Raw genomic sequence first — 25,287 nt, forward strand, 5'->3', positions numbered from 1 at the left:
ATTTCTTTATATCTATGTGTATATATGAAAATTCTTGCTTCACCTTTCATTTTTATGCGCCCGCTGTAATGCCTGCGTATGTGCATGTGTGCTTGTTGCAACTTTTTACTGCTTAGAATTGACTCTTCTTTATCGCTGTGATTGCATTCAAGCGTTGCCAGCTGTTAAAACTAATGCTAATTGCCACATTTTTGTATGTTTTCAATGCTACAACGTTAGCTGCACACATACATACACATGTAGATGTTGTGCCACAATATTTGACGCTTTGTTGCAACGAGCTGCAGTGTTCTTCTACAACACTAATGTGAGAAAATTCTGGCTATTAAGTGGTTTCACGCTGAATACTTCATAATGCAGTCATTAATAAGTATATATATAATTATATATATCTATATACTTATGTATATAAGTAAGTATGAGTATCCGCGTCCAATCGGTTTTGTAATGTCCGTGTAATTCAAAAGTACTCGAGAGTAGAATGTGAAAACGGTAATGATTCATTTAATCTGGCGTTGAAGTGAACGAAATATATGAATATGTGTGTGTAAGTGTTGCCGGAGAGTTGGTCAGCACTCAGTTGAAAGGTGTTAATATGCTTTAATGAGGCGATAACATATGTAGTACCAGAAAAAAATTAAAATTAAAATTAAAATAAAAGGTGTAAAAAGCAAAACCCGAAGGTCACACACTTTTGGGTTCAGACAGTGAAAATCTTAATTGTAGCTGATTCAGCGTAAAAAATAAAAGAAAATTGTATTTATGTTATGAAATATTTTTTTTTAATTGCCAGTAGTAGAAAAATTAGCAATGCTTGCGATTAAATAAAAAAATTGTAAAAAGGTATGGTAAATTCAGTGGTGGATTTAAAGGAGGAAATGGGGGAAATCTTCCCCCAAGGTCCAAATGGCTTATTAAAAATTTTACTACTCTGAAAAACGTAAGGTAACAGAAATATAATCCAGAAATTTTCCATTTTCTGACAAAAATTAGTAACTGGAAAAATAAGTAAACAGCGTTTAAAGCAACGATACTCATCGCAGCCGTTTACAAATTCCAATTTCGAATTGGGATTTTTTGCCTATGTGATATTCTATCTCTCACTCATTCACTCAGCGCGATTCTTTAGAAAGAATCGAGCGATCTGGCACATATGATATATACACCGCTTGTAACGTTCTGAACTCGTAGACGAGGAACATTTTCGATCCATTTATTCATACACGAAAAAAAATGGCGGCAAAACTGAAAGTTGACAAAGAAAAACCAAAAGTCTCCGGTCGACAAACAAAACGCGAAAATTTCTGCATGAAAGCTTGCGAAGAATACTACAGGGTTTCAGTGTGTGGTATATTCCTCTGTTGGATATAATCGGCGAAGATATGAAGACGCGATTTTCTAGAGAAGTAATGGATGGGTTTCAACTGAGTCTGCTGCTTTCAGAAAAAATATACGTTTAATAGAAAGATTCAAAGGCCTTTTGGATAATGACAACCTCATGCAACGTTTGAAGCTCAAAGGTGAACTTGATCACTGGCAGTGCCATTGGGGACAGAAGCAAAAGTCAAAAGGCAACAAGTTGCCGTCTACTGCATTGGAAACGTTGGCGAACTGCAATGCAGACCAACACCCCACAATTTATAGTTTTCTTCGCATATTGTGCACTCTTCCTGTGACGATTGTGAGCTCTGAACGCTCTTTTTCGTATTTTAGAAAGGTATTATAGCTTCAGACGTTTTCTTTGTTTATAGAAGAAAATAAAAATTTTATTAGCAAAATTCTGTATAATATTTTTTGTTTTTAATTTAGAGAAAGATTGTAGTTTGAGGTTGCGTTAAACTTGATTGACTTTTAAATGAGTAAAAGATTTAAGTAGATTGATGGTAAAGAATGTAATGTAATAATGCAATGCTTATTAAAAAGTAAAATGGTGTACATATCCCAAAAAATCTATGGCCTTTTTTAGTGCTGTCATTCATTGCCTGTCATGTTTTAGGAAAATCAATCAAAAAGTCGGCGGTAAAAATCGTCTATCTTTTTCAAAGAGCTATAAAACGCAAAAGTCGGTTACAAATGTTCTAGCCTATAGCCTGTCCTTTCAACGGAGTGGAGGTCTTCCTCTTATTTCCTGGGTACTGCGTCGAATACTTTCAGAGATGGAGTGTTTTCGTCCATTCGGACAACATGATCTAGCCAGCGTAGCCGCTGTCTTTTAATTCGCTGAACTATGTCAATGTCGTCGTATATCTCATATAGCTATCGTTCCATCGGACGCGATATTCGCCGTGGCCAACGCGCAAAGGACTATAAATCTTCTATATTTTGAGACACCCGTGTAATTATTTTCATTGACTATCACGTAAATAGTAAAATAATCAATAAAAAAAACTACTCTGTTAAATTTTTTTTCTCTAATAATGTAAAAATATACCAAACCTTTATTACTAACATATGTACATTTTTGTAAATCAACAATGCTTAAGTCCAACCCTTCGACTAACTTCCGTCACTTACGTACTTTATTTATGGCCATAAATTTAATGAAAAACTTGCAGCACACACTAGCATGTGCCTTTAAGGCAATTCATTTCAGCCGTTTACCTTTTACAAGTATTATTTATGTATATGTAGGTATACTCGTATGTACGTATGTTTATGAATTTAGGTGCGCCCACAGCAAGGACTTTTATCTCTTGTGGCGCATTTAGTACATTTTCACTCATAGTTACCACCGCACCCATTCTGCGGTCTGACCACAGACAACAAATATTTTGCAGGACAATTAGGGCTAACTCGCCTTTTCTGCTAATAACCAGTGAATATTCTGAAGCAGACACACCTTGACCAACCCACCAAGGAAATCAACTGTAACAGAATGACGAAAGCATCACGGAGGTATGGAAAGGTATTGTAATTATGGGTAGAGACTATAAATATTACATAGTTCTTTATATATAATAGATTATGTGAACATTTAAAATAATTTGATTCATTCACTAAAATTGGTGTTTTGAAGAGCTCTTCAGTTATGGTATTGAACAAACTTTGATTAGCTTATTCGTCATATTTATTTTTAATACCTTCAGTTTGGTACTTTGTTACAATTTGAAATTAATTTCGGATATTATATAGATAAATGTGACGTTCAGTTACAAAGTGATGGATGCAAATTTCTTCATAAGAACTATTATTATACCATTCTTGTTTCTCTAAGACTTTTGCCTAGTGTAATTTTTATATCGGCTGTCTGGGTAGACTACAAGGTAAGGTTAAAGACACTAAAAATTTTAAAAGAAAGTTTCCAAATAATCGTGTGAAAGCTAATTTTTTTATGAAAGCTTAATTTTTTCTAAAGCTTAGTTTTTTATGAAAGTTCAGTTTTTTCATAAAAGCTCAATTTTTTATATGTAAGCGTAGTTTTTAAAGCTAATTTTATATATCAAAGTTTATTTTTTATGAAAGGTTAATTTTTTATATTAAAGGTCAGTCTTCTATATAAAAGCTTATTTTTTATGAAAGCCCATTTTTTTATTCGAACACTCAGTTTTTTATATGAAAGCTCTTTTCTATATGAAATCTTAATTTTTTATGAATGCTCAATTTTCTTAAGTAAAACTCAGATTTTTAAGAAAGTTCAGTTTTTTATATGTATGAAAGCTTTATTTTTTATGGAAGCTCATTTGTTCATGTGAAAGCTTAACTTTTTGTGAAAACTCATTTTTTTGTATGAAAGCTCAATTTTTATATGAAAGTACATTTTTATGTGAAAATTTATTTTTTTTATTAAAGCTCAATTTTTTATATTAAAGATCTGTTTTTATATGAAAGCTAATTTTTTATGAAACTCGGATTTTTATATGAAAGTCCATTTATCATATTCAAGCTTAATTTTTTATGGAAGCCCATTTTTAAAAAAAAATATATATTTTTTATAATAAAACTCAGATTTTCATAAAAGCTAAGTTTTTTATGAAAGCTTAATTTTAATGAAATCTTCACTCTTTATCAAAGCCTAGTCGTTCATATGTAAGCTCATTTTTATTTTTGTTTTTTTTTATTGGAGCTGAGTTTTTTATGTCAAAGCTAATTTGTTACATGAAAGCTCTTTTATATAAAATCGTAAATAAAAAGACGGGTATCAAATTTAAGTTAAAGAAACAAAACATTTTAAATGAAAGCTTCCAAAAATCGTGGTTATAGGAAAGCTAATTTTTTGTATTATTAATTACTAGCTGACCCCGCAGCCGTTGTCCTGCGTGAAATTATGTGTTTTGAAATGAAAAGAAAAAAATTCATATTTTATTGATAATCATTTATGTATTTGCTATTTGTCTACATTTTTCTTCAATGTAACGCAGCTTGATAAACAAAATTTTTTTGTTTCTGTTCCGGTGCGTAAATATACAGAGAAGATGGTTTTCCAACTCGTGAGCACGCCACGTATATCTGGCCGTGTGAAAAACATAGCATTTCCAAATTTATGTCATTATGATCGTCATTTTAAATTCAATTTTCACTGGAAACGGAATACTTATGAACTGAAATGGCAAATCAGAACTCATAAAAAATCCGTAGAATCAAGCATTCTGACCCTTATATTTGATAGGTGCGTCACAATCAGATTGCAATGGTGCGGTGACATATCAGGCCTCTCCAAAGAATTTAGAAATTCCACTGGTAATTCACGGTGTCGTCTTCATTGTCAAGACGATCGATCGATTTGTATGACCGCAAGTCTCCTGGAATTTGACTTTTAATTTTCCAGTTTAAGTCATCAACATCGGTATTTTTGGCAGCTAACATTTCGCGTGCACTTAAGGAATTATAGTTACGATAATTTGGCCAATGTTCGGATAAACATTCGCCATGAGTTCGTCTTTCGTGAATTGATAAGAGGCAGATGGAATTGATAACAAACTACCGGAAGTATCAACCGGAATTGACCCATTTCTAATTATTAGCGAATACGATGTAAAATGTCTTCGACAATGCCATTTTTGTTCGTATCCCATAATAGACGCGGATTTGAAGGCATTTGCATTCCAGTGATTATCATTGTGATTGCTGGCTTGCTTCTCAAAAGGTTGCACGCACCGTATCATTCACAGTACGCAATGACTAAAATGAAGTCGAACCGCGTACATTTATCAATAGCAACCGAAGGTAGAAAGAATCGTCGCCAAAAAGAACACCAACCGATGTTAGCGCGACCTCTTCGTGGCATCGTGACAAATTTCAATCTGTAATTGATCACTTTGTGTGAAAAACACATAACATTTTCACTGAATAATTTTCAAAAATTTTTGAAGCAAACGACAAATTTGAACGATTCAAATAATTGAAAAACAAAACAATAAAAAATTGAAAAAAAATTTGTATGGAAAAAATTAACTTTTTGGTATTGTCCAATTTTCCGACTTTTCCTCAAGAAAAGCATATAGGTTTTTTTATTTCTAAACCTTCCCCAATCCACGCAGAACATTCTCTGCAAATTTCATCAAGATTGGTTCAGTCGTTCCCTTAGCGTTGCTAATAAACAAACATTCATTCGTTTCTATGGGAAAAAGAAAAGGGCCGTTTTTAGGGGTTTTCCGGCAATTTTTCGAGTTTTTTTCTCCGCATAAACCATCCCTGAACCTCAACGAACATTTTAAAAAAAGAATTATCAAATTTGGTTCAGTCGTATGAAAGTGATGAGCGTACATACATTTTGGCGATTCATTTTTATTTATATAGATTATTTTTATGTATGATGACTTTTTTATGAAAGCTCGGTTTTTTATAGGAAATCTCTATTTTTATTTGAAAACCAAGATTTTGAATGAAAACTCAGAATCTGCGTAAAAGTAGTACCTTCATGTTTACTCATATACTAGCAGGCATAATATAGACAACATAAATAAGAGGAGAGACTTGGCTAAACCTCTGGAAAAGTTGTTAACGCTCATATCGTCACCTGAAATGCAAAATAACGTATCATCAAAAAATTCGAAATTGAGTGTCTTATTGATTACGCTTCACTACTTCAAATTATATACATAATATTAAATATGTTCAACATTTTCTGGTTCTGCGGTCATATATAAACCAGTTTTAACCAATATTAATATTTTGTTTCACTCATGTTCCATTTTATTCCGTGTTTCATTCATGCCACTGTAAATTTCTGAAAATGTTGTTACGTTAATTTGCATTTCAGGTGACGATATATATGTTAATGTAAGTATTTTGAGCAATTATAGTGCTTTATTTATTGACTTTCTAAGAAGAGTTTGACTTTCTTACGTTCATAGTCATTAATATAACTTTGCCTGTATGGAAAAATTCGTAATGTCAACGTAGTATATTCAACGCTCCCTAAAGACACTCGAAAGAATATATTGCATTTATTTATATTTTTCCGCTTCACATTAATTTTAGAGTGCACCGCTCTATGCTAAACAAATTATAGAACTTTGCAAGTACTGTGGGCATCCTTTCTTGCTTTCCTTTCGCTTGAAGAAGAAAATACTTCTACAAAAACACGTACAAATAACAAAAGATGCAAATAAATGTGATAATGACAACTGAGCAATACACCATTTGTTTGTAAGTTGTCATTTCCTGGTGGCTGGTCGCTGCAAAAACCCAACAGCAACAACAAACAAATCAGCGAAATAACCAATTTGTAGCTGAGTTGACGCTCATAACTCTTCAATGCAAATGCGCTGGCTATTGAACGACTGACTCCAGCTGACTGTTAGAATTTATGACCCAACGCGGGAGATTTACATATCCTTCTGCGAGGCAATGTGCAATTGCGCTGAAGGATCGGCGAAAAATATAGCCAACGCGAATGCATAACTCTTACCGACTATTAGAATATTTGTATTTGTTTATGTATGTATTTGTATATACTTATATATATATATAGACATTTATGTAGATATGTATATGCATGTGTGTTAGTGTGTATGTATGCGGGTAGAAGTCGCGCTTGAAAACCTGCTGCGCCATTAGTGAAAGACGGGTGTGTTCGCAATTTCCCCGTATTGCGGCTGGAGGTTGGCAGATGTCAGTTAATGGCACCCCGATGGCAGTTGGAACAGGGCACAGTGCGAATTAGTTAACAATGCAGTAAAAGTTGACTCAAATGGTAATTGCTGCCCTCAGGCTAAGAGCAATAAATGCGCAAACAAGTGGGCAGACATATGTACCTACACACATACATATACATTTTGGTGCATCCTCAAGTAAATAGTGAAAAGAAAGGTGTAGTACCTTAGCGCTACAAGTGTATTAGGGATGTTCGTATATGAACGGATTGTATTTTGAACGATTCTTAAATTCTCACTCTCTCTTTTGTGAAAAATGGGGAATCTCTGGAGCTTTGCATATAAAAAAGAGCAAGACTATCAAGTCCTGAGACCACTCGGTGGGTCAAGGGATCAACGTTAGCCGCCTCTACAAGTAAATTTCTGAGATGTAAAAGCTTTTGTAAATTTTTAAACCTAACTGAGGAAGCTTCTGTTGAAATCTTTCCCTTAACTTCTTACAAGGGCTAAATGGAACATAAAACCCTCATATCTCTAGAACAGATCAGATCTCCGAATGTTTTCGGCCGAGGAAGCAAGAGAGAGATATAATTTTATCGAAGTTCACATTAGGTTTCGAAATACCCAAGACTAGGAATCTTTATAATGTATTAAGGCAAGGTTCGAAACAGAGTCTAATATAAGAAACTCTTCATCAACGCTGATTCCAGGCTTACAGCTGTTGTGGTCAGCTTATTTCAAGCAGAGGTGACAGCCATTAGGGCAGAAGTAGATTTGCTGCTCTGAAGTGTGATCTATCTGAAAGAGGTGAGTAGTAATTCCAATAACAGGACATCCATGATCTGAGGACCGCTTACGGAGTACTTAGTACCAAATATTCACTGCACTGAGCTAGTTTATGTTAATACTTGGAACTGCTGAGATCTGCAAAGCCGGTGGGTTTTTAAAGAAAGATTACCTTGTCGAAGTATTGGAATTCTGCTAACTGTTTGCGGCCATGCCAAAAATATTTCCTGATGACCGTTATAGAAATAGCTCAACAGCTGGAATCTTATACGTTTCGTTATAGAGGGGAATCACTTCAGTAGATTCATAATGGACTCCTTTCCGATCCATGAGACCTTGATCCGATCTTTAAGAGATTTCGATAAGCAAAGCCGCTTTTAGAGACAGTTGCCTTTCAAACGAGTTCTTGGTATTCAGGATATGATACCTTGACGCGATCTTTAAAAGACTTTGATACTCAAAGAGTTTTTGGTACTCAAAGTACTTTACTGATGTACTCCCATGAGACAGTAGATCAATCTTTCAGAGTTTTTAATAACATAAATCATTTGTTTACAGACAAAATGTTTCTAAAATCCTGTTTAGAGATTAAGAATTTGAAAATTGAAAATCAATGGTAGAGGGCCACCCTAACAATCGATTGATTGTTACTGAAATTTTTAAATCGAATTGAACCTGCTACACTGATGCTGGTTCCACGCACATTTGGACAGAGAAAACTCAATTTCGCTGAACATTCCCCAAAAGATGCTTGCCAACGATATGAAAGTACAAAAGAGCCTTCAAGTGAATAAGTGAACATCACAGAATCCACTCGCAATGCGTTACTTACTCCATCGCCCTTTTTCTGCTCTTTTTAGTAGTCTTCCGTTGAGTTCAAAGTTTGCTGTACTATTGTGTAATACATCACTTATGCAAATAGCACGAAATGTTAACAATAAAAGTGAAAAATATAATAAATTTCGAACTATCTACACATACCGCCCTTAAATGGTGGCAGGCCGGCCTTTGGTGGGCCCCATTGTTGAGCTGTTAAGCGACACCGTAGGCACACCTTTAACTCTCAGTTTCTTTGTGCCGCTTTGTGTAGATACGTAAATGAACACTGAGGGAACAGAGCAGAGCAGCCTCGCCTGGCCATGCCGGAGGCTGCCACAAAGACTTTTGTGTGCCCTCATGGCTCCGGCTCCGGCTACAGCTTCGACAGGACCGTGAACACTATCAGCTGCGATTCATCGCTTTTACATCGATGCATCGGACATTTTTTTCTATATTCATATAAAGCGTATATTTATTTGCTGTGCTGTGATCTTGTTGTTGTGGAGCATTCTTTTTACTTAACTTTCTTTGTTTTAAGGCGTCGTCTTCGTGTTAACGTTTTCGTTTACAAATGTACTGTATTGTCTTGTCCGCCAATGAACTTATTTGCCAATGCGACTATTGTCCGCCACGGCTAGTAAAAAGTAAGGGCCTGCATCCGCACCTCCTTTCGACGGTTCTAGGCTCCGTTGTCGCCGGCTTAGTGGACGGCCTCACCAACCATGAGCAGACAAACTACACTTCAGTTGAACTTTGTAAAGCAGCTCAACTTTCATTGCTTTGCTCTGCTCGAATCACTGGTGTTTTTCTGTCCGTCCGTCTTCCTACTTGCAGCCCAACTGCCAATTTTCATTGTTGTATGCCAACGCTCGTCTTTCACCGTTCCACCGCACGCTGCAGCGGCATTTTGTTAGCGTTTTGCCCGACACAATGGGAGTTTTCACATTTTGTTTTCATTTTCTTTGAAGCTCGCTTCTACATGGGCGTACAACTGCAATTATGCAGCGTGGAAAATAAATAAACAAACGAGCAAATAGCCAAATGATCTCATCCATTTAAATCCGCGATACGAGTTTGAGTTGTGAGCTTGGTGTTGAAGGCTTCAACTTCACGCCACGTCAGCGATGTGCTTTACCGGCTGTGAGATTAATTTTATCGCTCTACCGAATGATTGCAGCGCTCATGCGTGCAACTTGACAAATACCATACATATATATTAAGAAGTACTTCTCTATATATATTCTTTAGGTTTTTCGATTTTTTTTACTAATTTAGGTTTTAGATATTTTTGTGCCCACAGTTCATAGAACTATCAATGGTTTTGCAGAATTCGGAGTGAACCACACCTCGAAAATCGAAGAATATAATATAAATTTGTTTTTTGACCTACTTTGACGCGGGTTTTTTCGACTTCGGTTCACCTTTGCCCCGATATTCATCCAACTGATCGTCTGTTTCCGGGTTGTAGGCATAAATTCAAGACTCCTCGCCTATTAGTCGGAAAGCATTGTTTCACAGACGTTAATGCGACACTGTTATTGGAAAAAATTTGATGGTTTTGGAGGCAATCGCGCTTCTACTTTTCTGAGGTCCAAATTGATTTCTCAAAATTGATTTCACTGATCTCTTCGATATTCCATCGATGCCAGTAAGATGTTTTACTGTTAATCGTCGATTCTCAAGAAAAAATTATTTTAATTTTTTGACGTGTTGATCATCAGTTGATGTTGATGGCCGTCCTGGACGTGATTCGTCATCATCGCTTTCTGGACTGAGAATAATCGTACCAATCAAACACACTTTCACGCGACGAAGAATTATCACCAAAAGCCTTTTCCAACATTCTGAAAGTTTCGGCTCCAGAAATTTGATTTCGTAACCAAAACTTTGGAACTTCTTTGTTTAATAATGTAACTCATCAGTTACTGTCAGTCATACCAACCCAACGAATGGGGTTTTCGCTCGAAATATAGATTTAAAAGTTTTGCTATTTTTTCCACCTGTCATATTTCAATAAAACATGTTTTATAAATTGTTGTCTTATAATCTTTCAGTTGACAATCTGTTTTTAAGAACTAACAGTACTCTGCCATCATGTGACGATCCCATCAACATTGATACCTTTCTTCCACCACTTTTAAATCCTGGAAACTCTCACTGCTTCTCTCTGTAATTTTCATAATTATTCAAAAGTTGATTCAGATGATAGCGGAGACAATTCAACTGGATACTCAAATTTATCCTAGAATTTGAAAATTTTTCAGCATATTTTGCAGAATTGTATCATAATCTGACATTTAATGGTTATTTAGGAAAATTCCGACTATCGACATATATATATATTTTTTCTTTTTGTTTTTCACTAAACCAAGGAAATATATTTGTTTTTTTTTTTGTTTTGCATAGCTGTCTTGTTCTTATGCTGATGATCTGCAGTTCGTTTATTTTCCAAAGCACTTATGAGTATAAAATGCTACCGAAACTATTATGTCATGAATCAGATTCAAGTATTACTTCGAATTTTAACTATGGACTGAGCTGAAAAGATAGGTTTTATGCTCAGCACCCAAAAGCAGCAGTAGCAAGAAACGCGCGAAAAGATAAGGTAACCGAACATTGTAATGAAAATTATGGACAGACGTACAAGACGATGTACAAGTATTTGCCCTCGACACAGATTATATGATGAATGGCTTTTGATGTTAATAAAAACACAGAAAATATAAGAAATAAATGTAAATTTTTTCTGGAGAAGGATCTATTGTAAAATGTTGGTATAATGAGAGTTACTTTAGAAAGAGCAGAAGAAATTAGTCAAGCCTCCTTGAATTTTGATTTGGTGGAGTCATCTCAACACCTGCTTCTTGTATGGTAGACCACGCCTGTGCGAGACTAAGATTCAAACATATTCGCTTTCACTCCTTCAGCTAACTGAAAATTCAATCTCTTATAGAAATAATTGGCTTAGACTCAGTGTCTTTTTATATATAAAAATATGTTGCATTTTTTAGCATTTTTGACAAAAGAAAATATAAACGAAAATTCTAAAAAACTAATCTTGAAATCGGGAATCAGCCCTAAAACTTAAACTCATTATGAATTCTGAAAAGTGGGTAGTGTACTTGCATTAGTGAGTCTTTTCACTTAAAAAGAAAAACAGTTGGAACGCTATCGAGCTACATTTTAATATAGATATTACACTGACCGAGCTCAGCGAGTTCAACATCACGCATCACGACTTTAAGTCACTCATCCAAGTGCAAAAAGCTTCGTTTTAGATTCAATGGTATATTTGCTTTGCTTTGCATAATATAAATCAAAATATTCACAAAATGCTGATAGGTAAATAAACTCATAAAATTAGGTCATCTTTTTTTTTGGCACCTACAGAACCCCCACTGAAATTGTAAAGATTAAAGATGAAAATATGAAAAAGAGCAAGTCATAACAGTAATCACTTTAATTGTTGTGCCGAACAAAAGTTTGAACCTTATAACAGTACTTTCTATATAAATAAAGCAGAGCACAAATAATGCATTTGACGCATTATCAAAGAAGGTAAATGTGTAAAAAATTATAAAAAAGAGGAAAAAGTATAAAAGAACAAAATAAAAAATTCATAAAAAATAAAAAAAATAATAAATTTAAAAAAGAAGAGAATACGCTTCCTAGCTTTACTTTACGTATTATCTCACATAATCAGAACAACGTGAAAGGCAGATAACGAGGAATTTATTGCCAAAAGCCAAAGCAAATTTGCGCTACTTTGCCCTAGAATTATTATAGCACATATGGTGAATGTGAAGAGGAGTGGGGGAAAAAGTGCAAAGTGGAAGTTAAAGAAAAAGTTCCTCCGTATAACGGTTTTCAATTTTTTTCTTATTACAAATATAAGTTCAAGATTAAAAGAATTAAAATATCATTCTCGAAGAGCCTTTCCCAGAGATGCCTATCATCCAATTTTTCAGAATACTAAGTGAAAAAAAAATTTGGATTTTTTTGACCCACCTTAATGTCTATGTATATTTAAGCAGTCAACATGTCATAACTCTTGGATTTATAACAAACGAAGACAGCGAATTTTTGAGAAAAACTGCGAGGGTCGATTTTAGAACAAAAAAATTAAAAAAATATTTAAGCTGGCGCTCCAGCTATCTTCAAGGTTATAGTGATTACCTGGAAGTGGTATAAAAACTATTATTTTTTGCTCGCTGAATAGTTTGAAAAAGGAAATCAGAACAAAGAACAAAGAATATGACATAAGCCGCAACAAGTAAGGAAAAATATTGCAACAACATTTTTTTTGTGCTGAGCCAAACGTCTAATTGGCCGATTAAAGTCGAAAACCGCTATAACGTACGAGTATAGAAATAATACGATTACCGCCTGCTGGCGGATGTGGAACTGTAAGCACTCATATTCTATGTACATATGTAAGTGGTCAGCTAACTGACTCACAGACTATCTGAGGGATCATGCAGACAGTTTTATTTCATGAACATAGTATATTTTCACATATAAATCTTACGCCTAAGCTTACAAAAACATTTTCATATATGTACATATGTATATACTTCAGTTGCTTATAGAACACAGGAAATCTCGTTTTATGCTGTTCCATGCGCTCACGCCGCCGATTATACGATCATAGAACAAGCATAGAATTAGCTATAGTAGAATCAATAACTATAAAAATACATACACACACACAACAACCATAAAGCAGTGGGGGCAGACGCTGCGCTGGCGTTTGGCATCATAAAATCAATTTCGGTCAGATCGCGGCAAGCATGCGCGGCGTGCTGCTGAGCTTTTTATAAGCGACTACAAGAAATGTGAATATTAATGCGCTAAACATGTATTTGCACTAATTTCAAGATTTTTTTAGCAGAAAATGTAAATAAATATCCGACGGTTCGTTCTTATTATTGAAAAAAATAATAATTTTTTTCCAAAACAAAGAAAAACAATTACGATATATGTACGTCTAACTCGTCATACCAGTTTTTTTGCATTTATTATTTTTTTTTTGTCTTATTTTCCTTCCTCAACGTGGCGCTCAAGTCGCTAAGTAGTCAAATTTCCTTCTCATGCAAATTCAGGCGCAAAATGCCTCGAGTGATAATAATACATATATGAAAGTGTACCTGTGTGTGTCTGTTAAATCGCCAGCACGCGTTTTCAAGAATAATTTAATTCATTTCTTATTTTTCGCCTTTTTGAATCTAATTTCTTTGTGTGCCTTTCAGCGCGCCGTCAACATATGACAATTCATATTTGGTGGCATTTGTTTGTTCTGCCTAATGTACTCTACTCATACACACATTTATACATATATATAAAGTTATTTATGTGTGCATATAATGTATAATGTATTTTTGTTTGAATCATATCAAATTCGTGCGTTCATTCACACCAGCGCGAAGCTGAGCGGTGACTTTCAGTGGATGTACGCGACTAGATCCAGTGCTCGCGACAGCTTTTGACGTCTATAGTTGACAGCGGGGCGACTGCGCCACATGGCGTCAAGACATCTGTTGTGCATATTTATGAATATTTAAAGCAAATAATGGGGGCTTTGATATTTAGCGATAGCAACTATCGAGTAGTGAAACTGGTTCGCTTCAATTCTAGTAGTTCTAACAGCAAGTTCAGATCTAGTTGTTTAAAAATATCCTAATAGCTGAAGACTTCTGTTAAAAAAATAATATTTTTGATGCTGCTCTTCGAATTTTTAAGCTTAGCTTTTGAATAATTAAAAAGCACCGCCTTGCTAGTTAATATTCACATACAAGTATTCTTGACTATATAATATATATATTCTAAGGAGTGTTTTTATAGAGATATCGCAATTTTATTTCAAATGAAATAAAGCAATTGTATAAAATAAGATGTTGACCTTATTATTTTCTATTTGTTTATGAATCTTTTTCATCGTTTGATATATAGTTTCTTATTTAAGTTCATAGACTTGACCTAGCACTCCAAAAAGTTGCCTAAGGGAATGAAAATACAATACAACACATAGGTAATCAGCTGGCAGAGTTCTTGATGAATTGATCACCCAAAATCTGTTCTATTAAAATAATATCGAAATAAGACCATCTAGTAAAAAGAATCAGGAATAGGTTTTCTCAAAAATGTATGCTTTAAAATGCCATGGAATGATCTACCTGGACGCAAAACAGCAATAGTCAAGTGTAAAATATATACAATATACTGATAGTAGGGATCCAAAATCCATCTTATTAAAATAATAGAGAAATTAAGTCATTTATAAAATCTAGTAATAAGCATCAGGAATAGATTTTTTCACACACTTATGCTTTAAATTGATTTATATGCTTTATGGAATGATCTAAAAGGACGCCAAAACAGATCATGTGTTAAACGGTAGATCGGATATACAAAGTTTCTAATGGTTTAGTGGAGAAAGGTCCCTGGCAGATAGACAAGACTGCAGAAAATGAATAGAGCAAGACACGAGGAAAACAATAGAGACTCTCTTGTGCACTTGGTCGGCATTGACAAGGCTACAATTTAAACATTTAAAAGCTCCATAGTATGAGACACTGGAAGAGATAATGATAATGAGGCTGCGGAGTATATTGAAATTCACGTCTAGCGACTCATGGACCTCATAACTTAACTCCATTTGGTATTGCAATATATCAAAACTGCTCTATGCCTGGCTCATGGGCGTATCGGACTAACCTAACCTACTCTTCAAGCATCATTTAGAGGTATATTATAATTCAATAACTGTATCCAGATCTCTACAACTACAGCAGCTTCGTTCATTTAAAGGCTAAAAAACTCTTGGTTGATTAGAAATTGCACACGTCCCTTTCTTTCCAATAAACTGCTCATTTCTCGGAAGCGCTGATATCGTGCCAATTTAGCATATAGCTGCCATACAAACTGAACGATAGGAATCATGTGCTTGTATAAAAAACTTTTTGAGTAAATAAGATGTTTCCAAATTCGGTGTAAACTAGTTTTTGAACTCAACAGTGCAATCACTAAAGAAATATTTCAGATCGAAAGAGAATTGCATACAACTGTCATACGAACTGACCGATCAAAATCAAGTTCCTGTAAGAACACTACTATAGCTTCGGAACGATCGATGTTAACATTTTTATCTTTTTTCCAGAAGCAATACTTGAAAAATATATTAAGAAATTAGCCGGTCTTCTATTCCAAGTCTAGTGAATGGTATGTCGTATAAAATAGTAAAACACTTTTTGCGAAATTTCAAAATATCGGAACGTCGCGAACCATTACTCAAATGTCTCATAAAGAAACTTCAGTAATTGTGGTATGATCCCACTGGTAAAAGGTTTAGATCTTCTACTTTAGTCTGTGGTGATTAACAAGGTGAAGTTTTTTTTGCTTAGCATTGGTCGAATAATTTCCATATCTCTGGATTGCAAAAGTGAAATGAAAATTATTCTACATATAAATATGTATCAGTAATTATAGAAATGCTTGCTGATTTCATCAACTTGTTTAAGTTCCCATGAGTTCAGAATAGAAATTGTGTTCGCTGCGAGAAAAATTGTCTAAAAACTGTGAACATAGCTATGAATATAATAACTTAGATTGAAAGGGTTAAGAAAGGAAAAAAAAAAATAAATAAGAATTCAAACTTTCTCACACGGTATTCTGCACAAAAATTCTCACAACTTAATTGAAAACATACAACAAAAGCAAACACATCAATATAACAGCGCTAAAGGAACTGCTGACGTACAAAATACCTCGAACAAACCATAATTACGAGTACATATGTTTTTGTTATATTTTTGTGAAAACTTAACAATTCAACACCCATTTACGCGCAGCAGGTTTATGTACGAAGCAATCATATTTAAAAATTTACGCTCGCATCAACCCATAGGACCGCACATACTTATGTACATACGTACAGCACAAATTTCACCTTCAAAGACGTAATATATTAATCATCTCCGCCGAAAATTACTATGAAAATAAGCAAACGAATTTTTTTCTATTAAATTTTTGGTGGTTTTTGGAAATCTCTAGGTGTTTTATTGAACCTTGCTGCTGGAATTTTCTAAACCAACGCAAATGCGTAACAAAACCCAGCGAAGCGGATAATTTGCGGAGGCAAGCAATTGAAAAATTATATGAAAATAGCGCTGAAATGATTAAAGTGTTGTTTGTTTGGTTAACCGATGAACGTCAATGGTAATCGGTTTATGTGCTCTTTTACACCGGCAATTTTTATACAAATGTATTCTATATACTATATATAATATAACATATATTTCGTGCGTTGATTTTTGGTACTCATTGAAAGATTTAACGGTAATAAATCAAAAGCCATAGTCCAAAATTAATTACTGAAAAATAAATTGTGCTGTATGATCGTCAGAAGTGATCGTAAAACACACACGAGCACATACATACATACACGCACAACGGTTGCTTGTAGCGGGCGCAATCGTTCGATATCTACGAGCGGCCTGACGCCTCGATCAATGTCCAATACAAGCTGATGTCATAATTCACAATTATTAAACTTGTTCCGCACTCTTTTCACGATTATTTTTTGCTGCTTCTCCTATTACTCGCCGTTTGTTTGTTATAACTCGGCTATTTCGCCAGTTATGCTTTATGATACGATTATACTATATACAAGTATTATAGATACGATTATATACTTACGGCTCACGGTTTTATTTCGACAAATAAGAAGTTTTGGAGCCAAAAATACTACTAATTTCAAGTGAAGAACGTGAAGTGAGCGAAAAAGAATAAGTGTAAAGCAAATAGCAGTTGTTGCAGGTAAATTAGGGCTTGAAGTTTTGAACCTATAACGTACATACACTTTTATTGTTTATTTATACACATAATGTATTAGTTTATTTCACTTTTGCATTTCCATATTGGCTTGAACTCGTGCTACGCTCTATTAAGTCAATAGAAAGTTGGCGAAAAATATGCAAATAACGATGGGATGATAATTAAAATATCTTTTTCCAATTGAAGACAGTCTAATTTGGTAGTAGAAAATTTAATTGCTAACAGCACTTCCTAAAAGCGCCACGAATTGCCGACAAAGCATAAAAAAATGTTTAAATATTTTGGCTAATTTTATGATTCATTTGAAAGCAGGCTTATATATTTACATATGTATTCAGTATATAGTATTATGATATTGAAAATAGTGGCTGAAAATAATTAGAAAATACACCAAAAAAGATGATTTTTCTAATAACGCCACTCAGAATGTCTTGATGAATCTTTCATGGCTTGAGAAAGTAAGCTTCATCCCTCAGCTAATCGGAAGTAACTAGCTTGAATACTTTACTAGTCTTCAAAATATTTTGAGGGGTGATATGGGTTTACGGGTTTATAAAAAAATGATTTTTTTATTACCTCATTAAATTCTATAGTACTTCTAGAATATTTTACTAAATTTTCAAGTTGATCCGAATAAATAGTTTCGGAGATACAGACTTTAGAACTTGTGCGCTCGAGGCTAACTAAGCTACCGGTAAGTACACGGTCTTTAAACGCGTGTTTCGAACTGTGTTTTCGAAGTCGTTTGGTAAGATTTCTCAATAACTACCTAATCGATCTTCAACTTTACACAAGTCTTTGAAATACAATTCTTAAAGACTTGGACAAAGAATTTTGTTAGATTATAACTAGTTGAAAAAAAAATTACGACATTTTTACTGAAATTTAAATTTTTTTGCCAAAAATCGAATGTTCAGTTTTTTTTCCTTCTTTCAAGTTCCAAGTTAAGGTTTTAACTAAAAACGGATTTTGTTACCCTAGACAGTCGTGTAAGAAGTTATCCGAGTTTACATTTTTTTTTTCAAAAATTTCAGAATTTCTATATTAATATAAACAATAAAAAATTCTAATAAAATATTTAATTTTTTATATCAGAAAAGAATTGTTCAAAAAAGGCTGTTTTTTACTTGAGGCAACCCATGTAACCCATTTAAAAAAATTATAAAAAAATCAAGCTTGGAAGAACTGCTGCAATAGGATTAGAAGGGTGAGAGCCTTATTGATTGAAACAGCATGATTCTGAGAGACTTTACTCCATCATCGATTTACGGACCATTTAATAACGGCTTAAGTTCTTTTTGTAAAAGCTTCACTGAAACTAAAAAAGTATAGTTAAATGACGTTAACTAATTACTTTTGTGATAACTATCAAGGGCCCTTTGTCTCGAAGCTGTTATCATGACATTTGTATCTAGCAATAATAGAATATTTCTGAATAATTTCTTCTGAGTAGCTTTGTTTATCTCGCACTATAATCTGTAGTATTTATTCAGACACTCACTTATTCCACATAAAATGATCTCAATTTATATTTCCATTTAAAGAGCCACATACAAGTACATACATACGTACAAATCATAGAAATATATTTATACCCTGAACAGGGTATATTAAGTTTGCCAAGTAGTTTGTAACACCCAGAGGAGACTCTATAAAGTATATATATAAATGCTCAGTATGTTGAGCTGAGTTGATTTAGCCATGTCCGTATGTCTGTCTGTCCATCTGTATGTATATATACGAGCTAGTCCCTCAATTTTTAAGACATCGTTTTGAAATTTTGCAAACGTCATTTTCTCTTCAAGAAGCTGCTCATTTGTCGGAACTGCCGATATCGGACCACTATAACATACTATAGCTGCCATACAAACTGAACGATCGGAATCAAGTTTTTGTATGGAAAACTTTTGCATTTGACAAGATATATTCACGAAATTTTGTGTAGATTATTTTTTAAGGCAACAATGTAATCTCCGAAGAAATTTTTCAAATCGCTTAACTATTGCATATAGCTGCCATACAAACTGAATGATCGGAATCGAATGCTTGCATGGGAAACTTCCTTATTTGAAGATATATCTTAACGAAATTTGGTATGAGTTATTTTTTATAGAAATATTTTAATATCGGAAGAAATTGTTCAGATCGGCTTACTATAACATATAGCTGTCATACAAACCGAACGATCGGAATCAAGGGCTTGTATGATAACTTTCGCATTTGACGGGGTATCTTCACGAAATTTGACATGAATTACTGCTTCAGGTAATAATATAATCTCCGAAAAAATTGTTCAAATCGGATTACTATAGCATATAGCTTCCATACAAACTGGACACATAGTTACTGACAGAAATGCATCTGTGAAGGATATATTAGGTTCGGTGCAGCCGAAGTTAACGTTTCTTCTTGTTTCTTGTTAGATATGTACATACAAACTGATTTACATATGTATGCGTGCAGGTATTCCAATAAATATGCCGACTAATTTTCAAATGCAAAGTGTCAATTGTAGTGGCAGCTAGACTAGAAATATTTATGACTAACGCTTTGTAAATAAATAAATACCTTTAACTATGTGTCTACAAAAAAACCTTTTGTATATATGTATGTGTGTATTTATATAATAATTTGAGTTTAAGTAAACATTTTAGTCGTATTATATTTAAGAGTGTGCGCGCAGGTGTTTTGCTTACAGCCAGCAGTTTCATTATCAGCAATGATAACGAAAATGTACATCTACCTATACATATACATATATATGGTATGCAAGCAGACGGAGGGCTAAAAACATTTGAGGCCATCAAAAGCGAGAAGAGTAACGACCGATCAACAAATAGATGCGGTGAATTATTAAGTTAGGCAGAGATAAGAGACCAAAGGTATTTCGGCAGTAACACTTAATAAATTCCACAGCACAGCTCTTAAGATAGGCAAGTGGATAGGCGTTGCTGTCAGTAGCTAAATTCAGTATAATACGTAACATTTGAAGGCACTAGGGGTGTTCCTATCAACCTCTTACCAAAATGACAAGCTAACCTGACAGAAACTGTAAACGTGTCGAGCTAGCTTTAAACTGATATTTATTTGTATATCTATAATATAGACGATATATATTTATACTTTGTCAATTTAACATTTAGGAATATTAAGCTTTTCGGAATATTTTTTTAGTACTAAAAAACTAGTCCACTACTACTAAACTAGTTCCACAACACTTTTTTACTATACTTCTGAGCTGAATGGGGTTAGATAACCTTTCGAAAGAGAGCTAAGAAACCCTCGACAATGAATAATAACTCATATGTGTAAATAAAAAAAAAAAACATTTAAGACTTGCAGAACAAAAGTTTTCGGATTAACCAAATTTCGGAGCATAAAACTATTTTTAATTCCTCAAAAATACCGACATTTTCTACTAAATTGAAGCCAAATTTATCTACAAAAAATCACAAAAACAATAACCATAGTTAAACCTAAAATAAAATCCAAAAAAATAAGACCCACCCTAATATCTAGACATACATAAATAATAGCTTATTAGATAACAATGACATTAACTGCTGTTAGTTCATTAATGTTTATTTAGCTTATGGCAATTTAGTTAGTAAGCCGGTTGGCTGGTTGGTATATGCTTATCTCACCCGATGTGGTGCGCCCAGCAGACGGAGTATGGTGCTCAATTGCGTGGCCAACGGCATGGTGGCGGCGAAGCCGTAGGTTGGCGCACGCGTCGGTATCGGATACATGGCGGTGCAGTTGAGCGGCTCGGTATCGACCAGATACTGCACCCGCAATGTAATCAATTCGTCCGGATCCATTTTCACTATCATTTTGCGGCACCTGCTATTGACGTTGTTGTTGCCGAACGGCGCGTTTTCACGCAAAAACTCCCACCTAACGGCGATTTATGTCTAATCGGTTGTTTTTTTACTTTTTTTTTTGTTTTGATTTTTATTTTCGTTATTTCGTTGCTTTTATTGTAATTCACTATTATCTCATGTACTTCGCATGCATATACAGACACACACACGCACACTAGTTGTGTCACTAATGTGTTGTGTTATATTTGCGCAGGTGTGTGTGAGAGTTTTCGCTTTCCGCCACTTTTATACCGTTAGAAAACATGTTAAACTCGCGATAATTTTCGCTAATTTTGCTTTGAATTTGGTTTAAGTCATATTTTCGTGGGTTTTTCGTCGCGCAAAATTTTTGCTGCGCTTTTTACACTTTTGTTGTTTTTTTTTTTGTTTTTAGTGTGTGGGCTTCACTGTTTCTTATTTTGTAATCTCAGTTAATTTTGTAAATCACTGTCATTAAGGCACTTCTTATTACTTTTGTTGCTTTTTTCGTTAATAACAGCGAAATTTTTCCGTTTCTAGTTTGACGATCTAAAAATGGTAAATAAATTAGGCTTCAACAATTTGTGAAAAACACCTTTCTGCAGTGCACAAATTTTTCTCAAAATTTTTTTATTTTTTTTTTACAAAATTTCATATTACACACTTTATAAGTTTTGTTTAAAAACTTTACTAATCTAGAGTCTCTCTCTGTGTCAATATGAAATATTATATTTTTCGCTGCTGCTATGCGGTTGATAAATGTAGTTCATACTCTTTATACTCGTCCGACATATCAAGTATTTTTATTAGTAAACGTATTTTTGAAGAATCAATATTTAAATAATATAAAAGATGCATCGTAGCTAAGTAATAAAGCATAAAAAAAATTTAAGCAGAGATGACTACCGAATTGGATCCGGTTTTCTAACTGAAATTATACTGTCAATTCAACAACGTTTTTCTAAATTAGTTTGAAACTTCTATTTTTAAGAAACTTGGTAGACATAGTGGTAAGAGGTATGTTTTCTTCCACAGTCAGTGAGATTATGGAGCTCTACGAAGGTACTTATAGGCCGCGAGCAAGGGACTCGGTGTAAATACCAGTAAAACGGAGCTGATATTTTTCACGAATAGAAGAAAATAACTCAATTTAATTTACGCTAACTAGGTGGTACAACAATTTCTCTGCCTCCAACAGCTTAATACCTGGGGGTTAAAATTGAAACCAAACTCAAACGGAAAATTTACACTGAAAAACGAAGAAATATGGCAGAAATTGCCACACTGTGTTCAGTCTATGCAGGGGTTACCAGAACAATTAAGTCAATTTGAAGGTAGGCACAGGAAGGATTATAGACATTGCGACATCCTAAATTAGCTAAACTTAAGTGATTGAGCTGAGGATACCCTCTAGATTAAAGCTTTAGTAAGAGAGAATTATATAACCTTAATCTATACTGACGTGTATACTATACTAAACGAAATCTCTCTCTCTCTTTACGACGTTTAACTCAGCCAGCAGCTTCCAAACGAAAGTACTAGGTATAGAGACAGTCTGTGGTGTGCTCTTCAATATAGCCTGGTGGCTTTGCTAGCTTAGTGAATGCCATTTAATAATTTAGAAAGGATTTCAGCTCTCTGGTAAGACAACTCCACTTATTCATAATTTTGGCAACGAGCAAATGAGTTGTACAAGCTACAAGCCTCTCTAGGCGAATCCGAGGCGTTATACCATACCCGACAGGAAGGATCAAGTGTGAGCTTTATACATATGAAGATATGTAACCAAATGCGAGATAACGAAGCAAATTAAATTTACGCTACGCCGGTAATAGTACTAAAAACAATAAATCGTTGCGAATGCTGTAAAATGATTACGGTAACTCACTGTTAACCAACACACAAGCCTTCGAGTGGTACGAAGCCTTCAAAGACAGTCGAGAGATCGTTGAAGACATGCCTCGACCTGTTTAACTGATGAAAATATTAAAAAGTGAACGATATGATTATAAAAGATATTTTAGGTATGAAAAGCGTTCTTGCTCGACTCGTCCCGATAAAGCTGAATTGTTTTCAAAAAGAGTACCGTAAACAGGTCCTTTGGACATACTTGACCTTGCACATTCCGAAACCACATTCATGGACAGCATTATACTTGCCGCTGAGACATGGGTTTATGAATTTGACATGCAAACAAGTCAACAATCATCGGAATGGAGGAAAAACGAGTAAAAAAACACGTCAAAGCCGTTCAAAAATCAGACCGATACTCACTATTCATTTCAATATTCGTAGCTTTGTGCATCATTAATTTGTTCCGTGGGGACAGACGGTCAACCAAAAGGTCTATTAGGCCGCATTGACGCGTTTGCGTGAAAACATCCGTCGAAAATTATCGAAATTGTGGAAAAAGAATTCATGGATTTTACAAGATGATAATGCACCATCGCATTGAGCCACGGTTATGACCAAATTTAAAGCCGGAAATGCAATGAATACCATCGATCAATCACCATATTCACTAGATTTGGCTCAGTGGGATTTTTTCTTGTTCTCCAAACTAAAATTGTCACTCCGTGGAAACCATTTTAAGTCCATCCAAAAGATGAAACGAAATTCACTGAAGGAGGCATCCCAAAAAGTGCTTATGAAAAGTGGACTTAGGGGATTGGAAAAATCGTTGGCATAAGTGTATTTCATCTGTTGGGCATTATTATACAAAATTATTGGCTCAAGCAGAAAGGCGTTTGAGGGAGTTTTTTTTTTTAATTTTGATTGTGGTCATGAAGTCTTTTCAGTGTTAAAAAATTATAAGTCGAAGAAGCTTAGCTATAGAAAACTATAAATATATATGAATATAACAGCAAACATTTTCGACTTCCAGCTTGAATATTTGCATAAATCCATGCTTCACCTATTTTACGATTTTATTATTTACGTAATTTATTTACTAACGCTTTTGTTCATTAACCACTGAGCTTCCCGTCGCGTCATCAGATATAATTACCAATAATCACGTCTACTATGGCCACACTTGCTATCGCTTACGTAATCCATTAAAATAATTGAAATGTTTTGCAAGTGGGAAAGCGTTTGTATTTAATTAAAGCAGCTCAACAAACAGCTTTATACACTTTTATGAATAACAGTACATGAAAGCCACCTGTAAAGGCATGCGTACTAAAGGAACATTAAAAAGCTTCAAGCCAAGTAATGCGTAATGGCATTTTAATGTCGCTCAAAGTATGCTTGGGAAGGGGTGTGCTCCACAATAGAGTTGTATATAGTCCATTGCTGACACCCGCCTCCATTATGCTAAAGACAAAACATACATAACAATGCAAACAAATTGCTCAACACGCCCAATAAACGATATACTCAATTACAATTCAGCGCAACATGGCAATCAACAGCACACACATACACATACGTACGCAATTTGGTAAGCAAACTGTTGTCACCGCGTCGGCAAGCAACCACGTCACAGCACCCACATTTTCCCAAAGCAAAAACAAAAAACAAAAATCGCAAAGCTGAGCTGTGACGCTGTAAAGTCGCGGATTTGGCTCAGTGGCCCGGCTTGGCGGCGTGCCGCTTGATGCCAACGCTGGACTTTGGCTTCACTTTCGCAGATTGTGTAATTTTGCATTCGATTGTATATGTTTGGTTGTGTGTTTGTGAGCATACATCGCGCTGGTGAATTTAGCTCGCATTTAACATGTTGGAATATGAGACTATAAAGTGAAACGCAATGAGCCAGCACTAACTTTGTAAATTCCCCATAAATGTAGATTAATATATGCCCAGGCATTTCCCAAAATTATTTCGAAACAGTTGCGGAAAAAGCTCAGCTTACGCGTAATTTTTGAGGCCTTGCAGTGATAAGCTGACTTACATATGTATTTGTTTACGCAAATCTAACATATCACTTAAGAGACCTTTGAGCTGATGTGAAAGAAAGTTGACCAGCTTGA

At 34.6% G+C, this 25,287-nt stretch overlaps 1 protein-coding gene across 5 annotated transcripts in view; it reads right to left on the minus strand.

Annotated features, from left to right (window-relative positions):
• The window catches only part of LOC105223602 (FH1/FH2 domain-containing protein 3), a 157,101-nt gene that overhangs the window by 50,826 nt on the left and 80,988 nt on the right, over window positions 1-25,287 (minus strand). Inside the window, exon 1 of one of the 5 annotated variants that reach the window (XM_049457535.1) lies at window positions 21,116-21,725. The exons of 2 other annotated variants lie outside the window; for them this stretch is intronic. In XM_049457535.1, the coding sequence (XP_049313492.1) occupies window positions 21,116-21,304 (189 nt within the window). In that variant the 5' untranslated portion in view covers window positions 21,305-21,725. Of the gene's footprint in view, window positions 1-21,115; window positions 21,726-25,287 lie in introns of those variants that run through there. 2 more of the 5 variants (XM_049457536.1, XM_049457534.1) reach the window with 2 other exon arrangements.

This window comes from Bactrocera dorsalis, chromosome 5 (assembly GCF_023373825.1).
Source record: "Bactrocera dorsalis isolate Fly_Bdor chromosome 5, ASM2337382v1, whole genome shotgun sequence".
In the NCBI taxonomy this organism is placed as follows: Eukaryota; Metazoa; Arthropoda; class Insecta; order Diptera; family Tephritidae; genus Bactrocera; species Bactrocera dorsalis.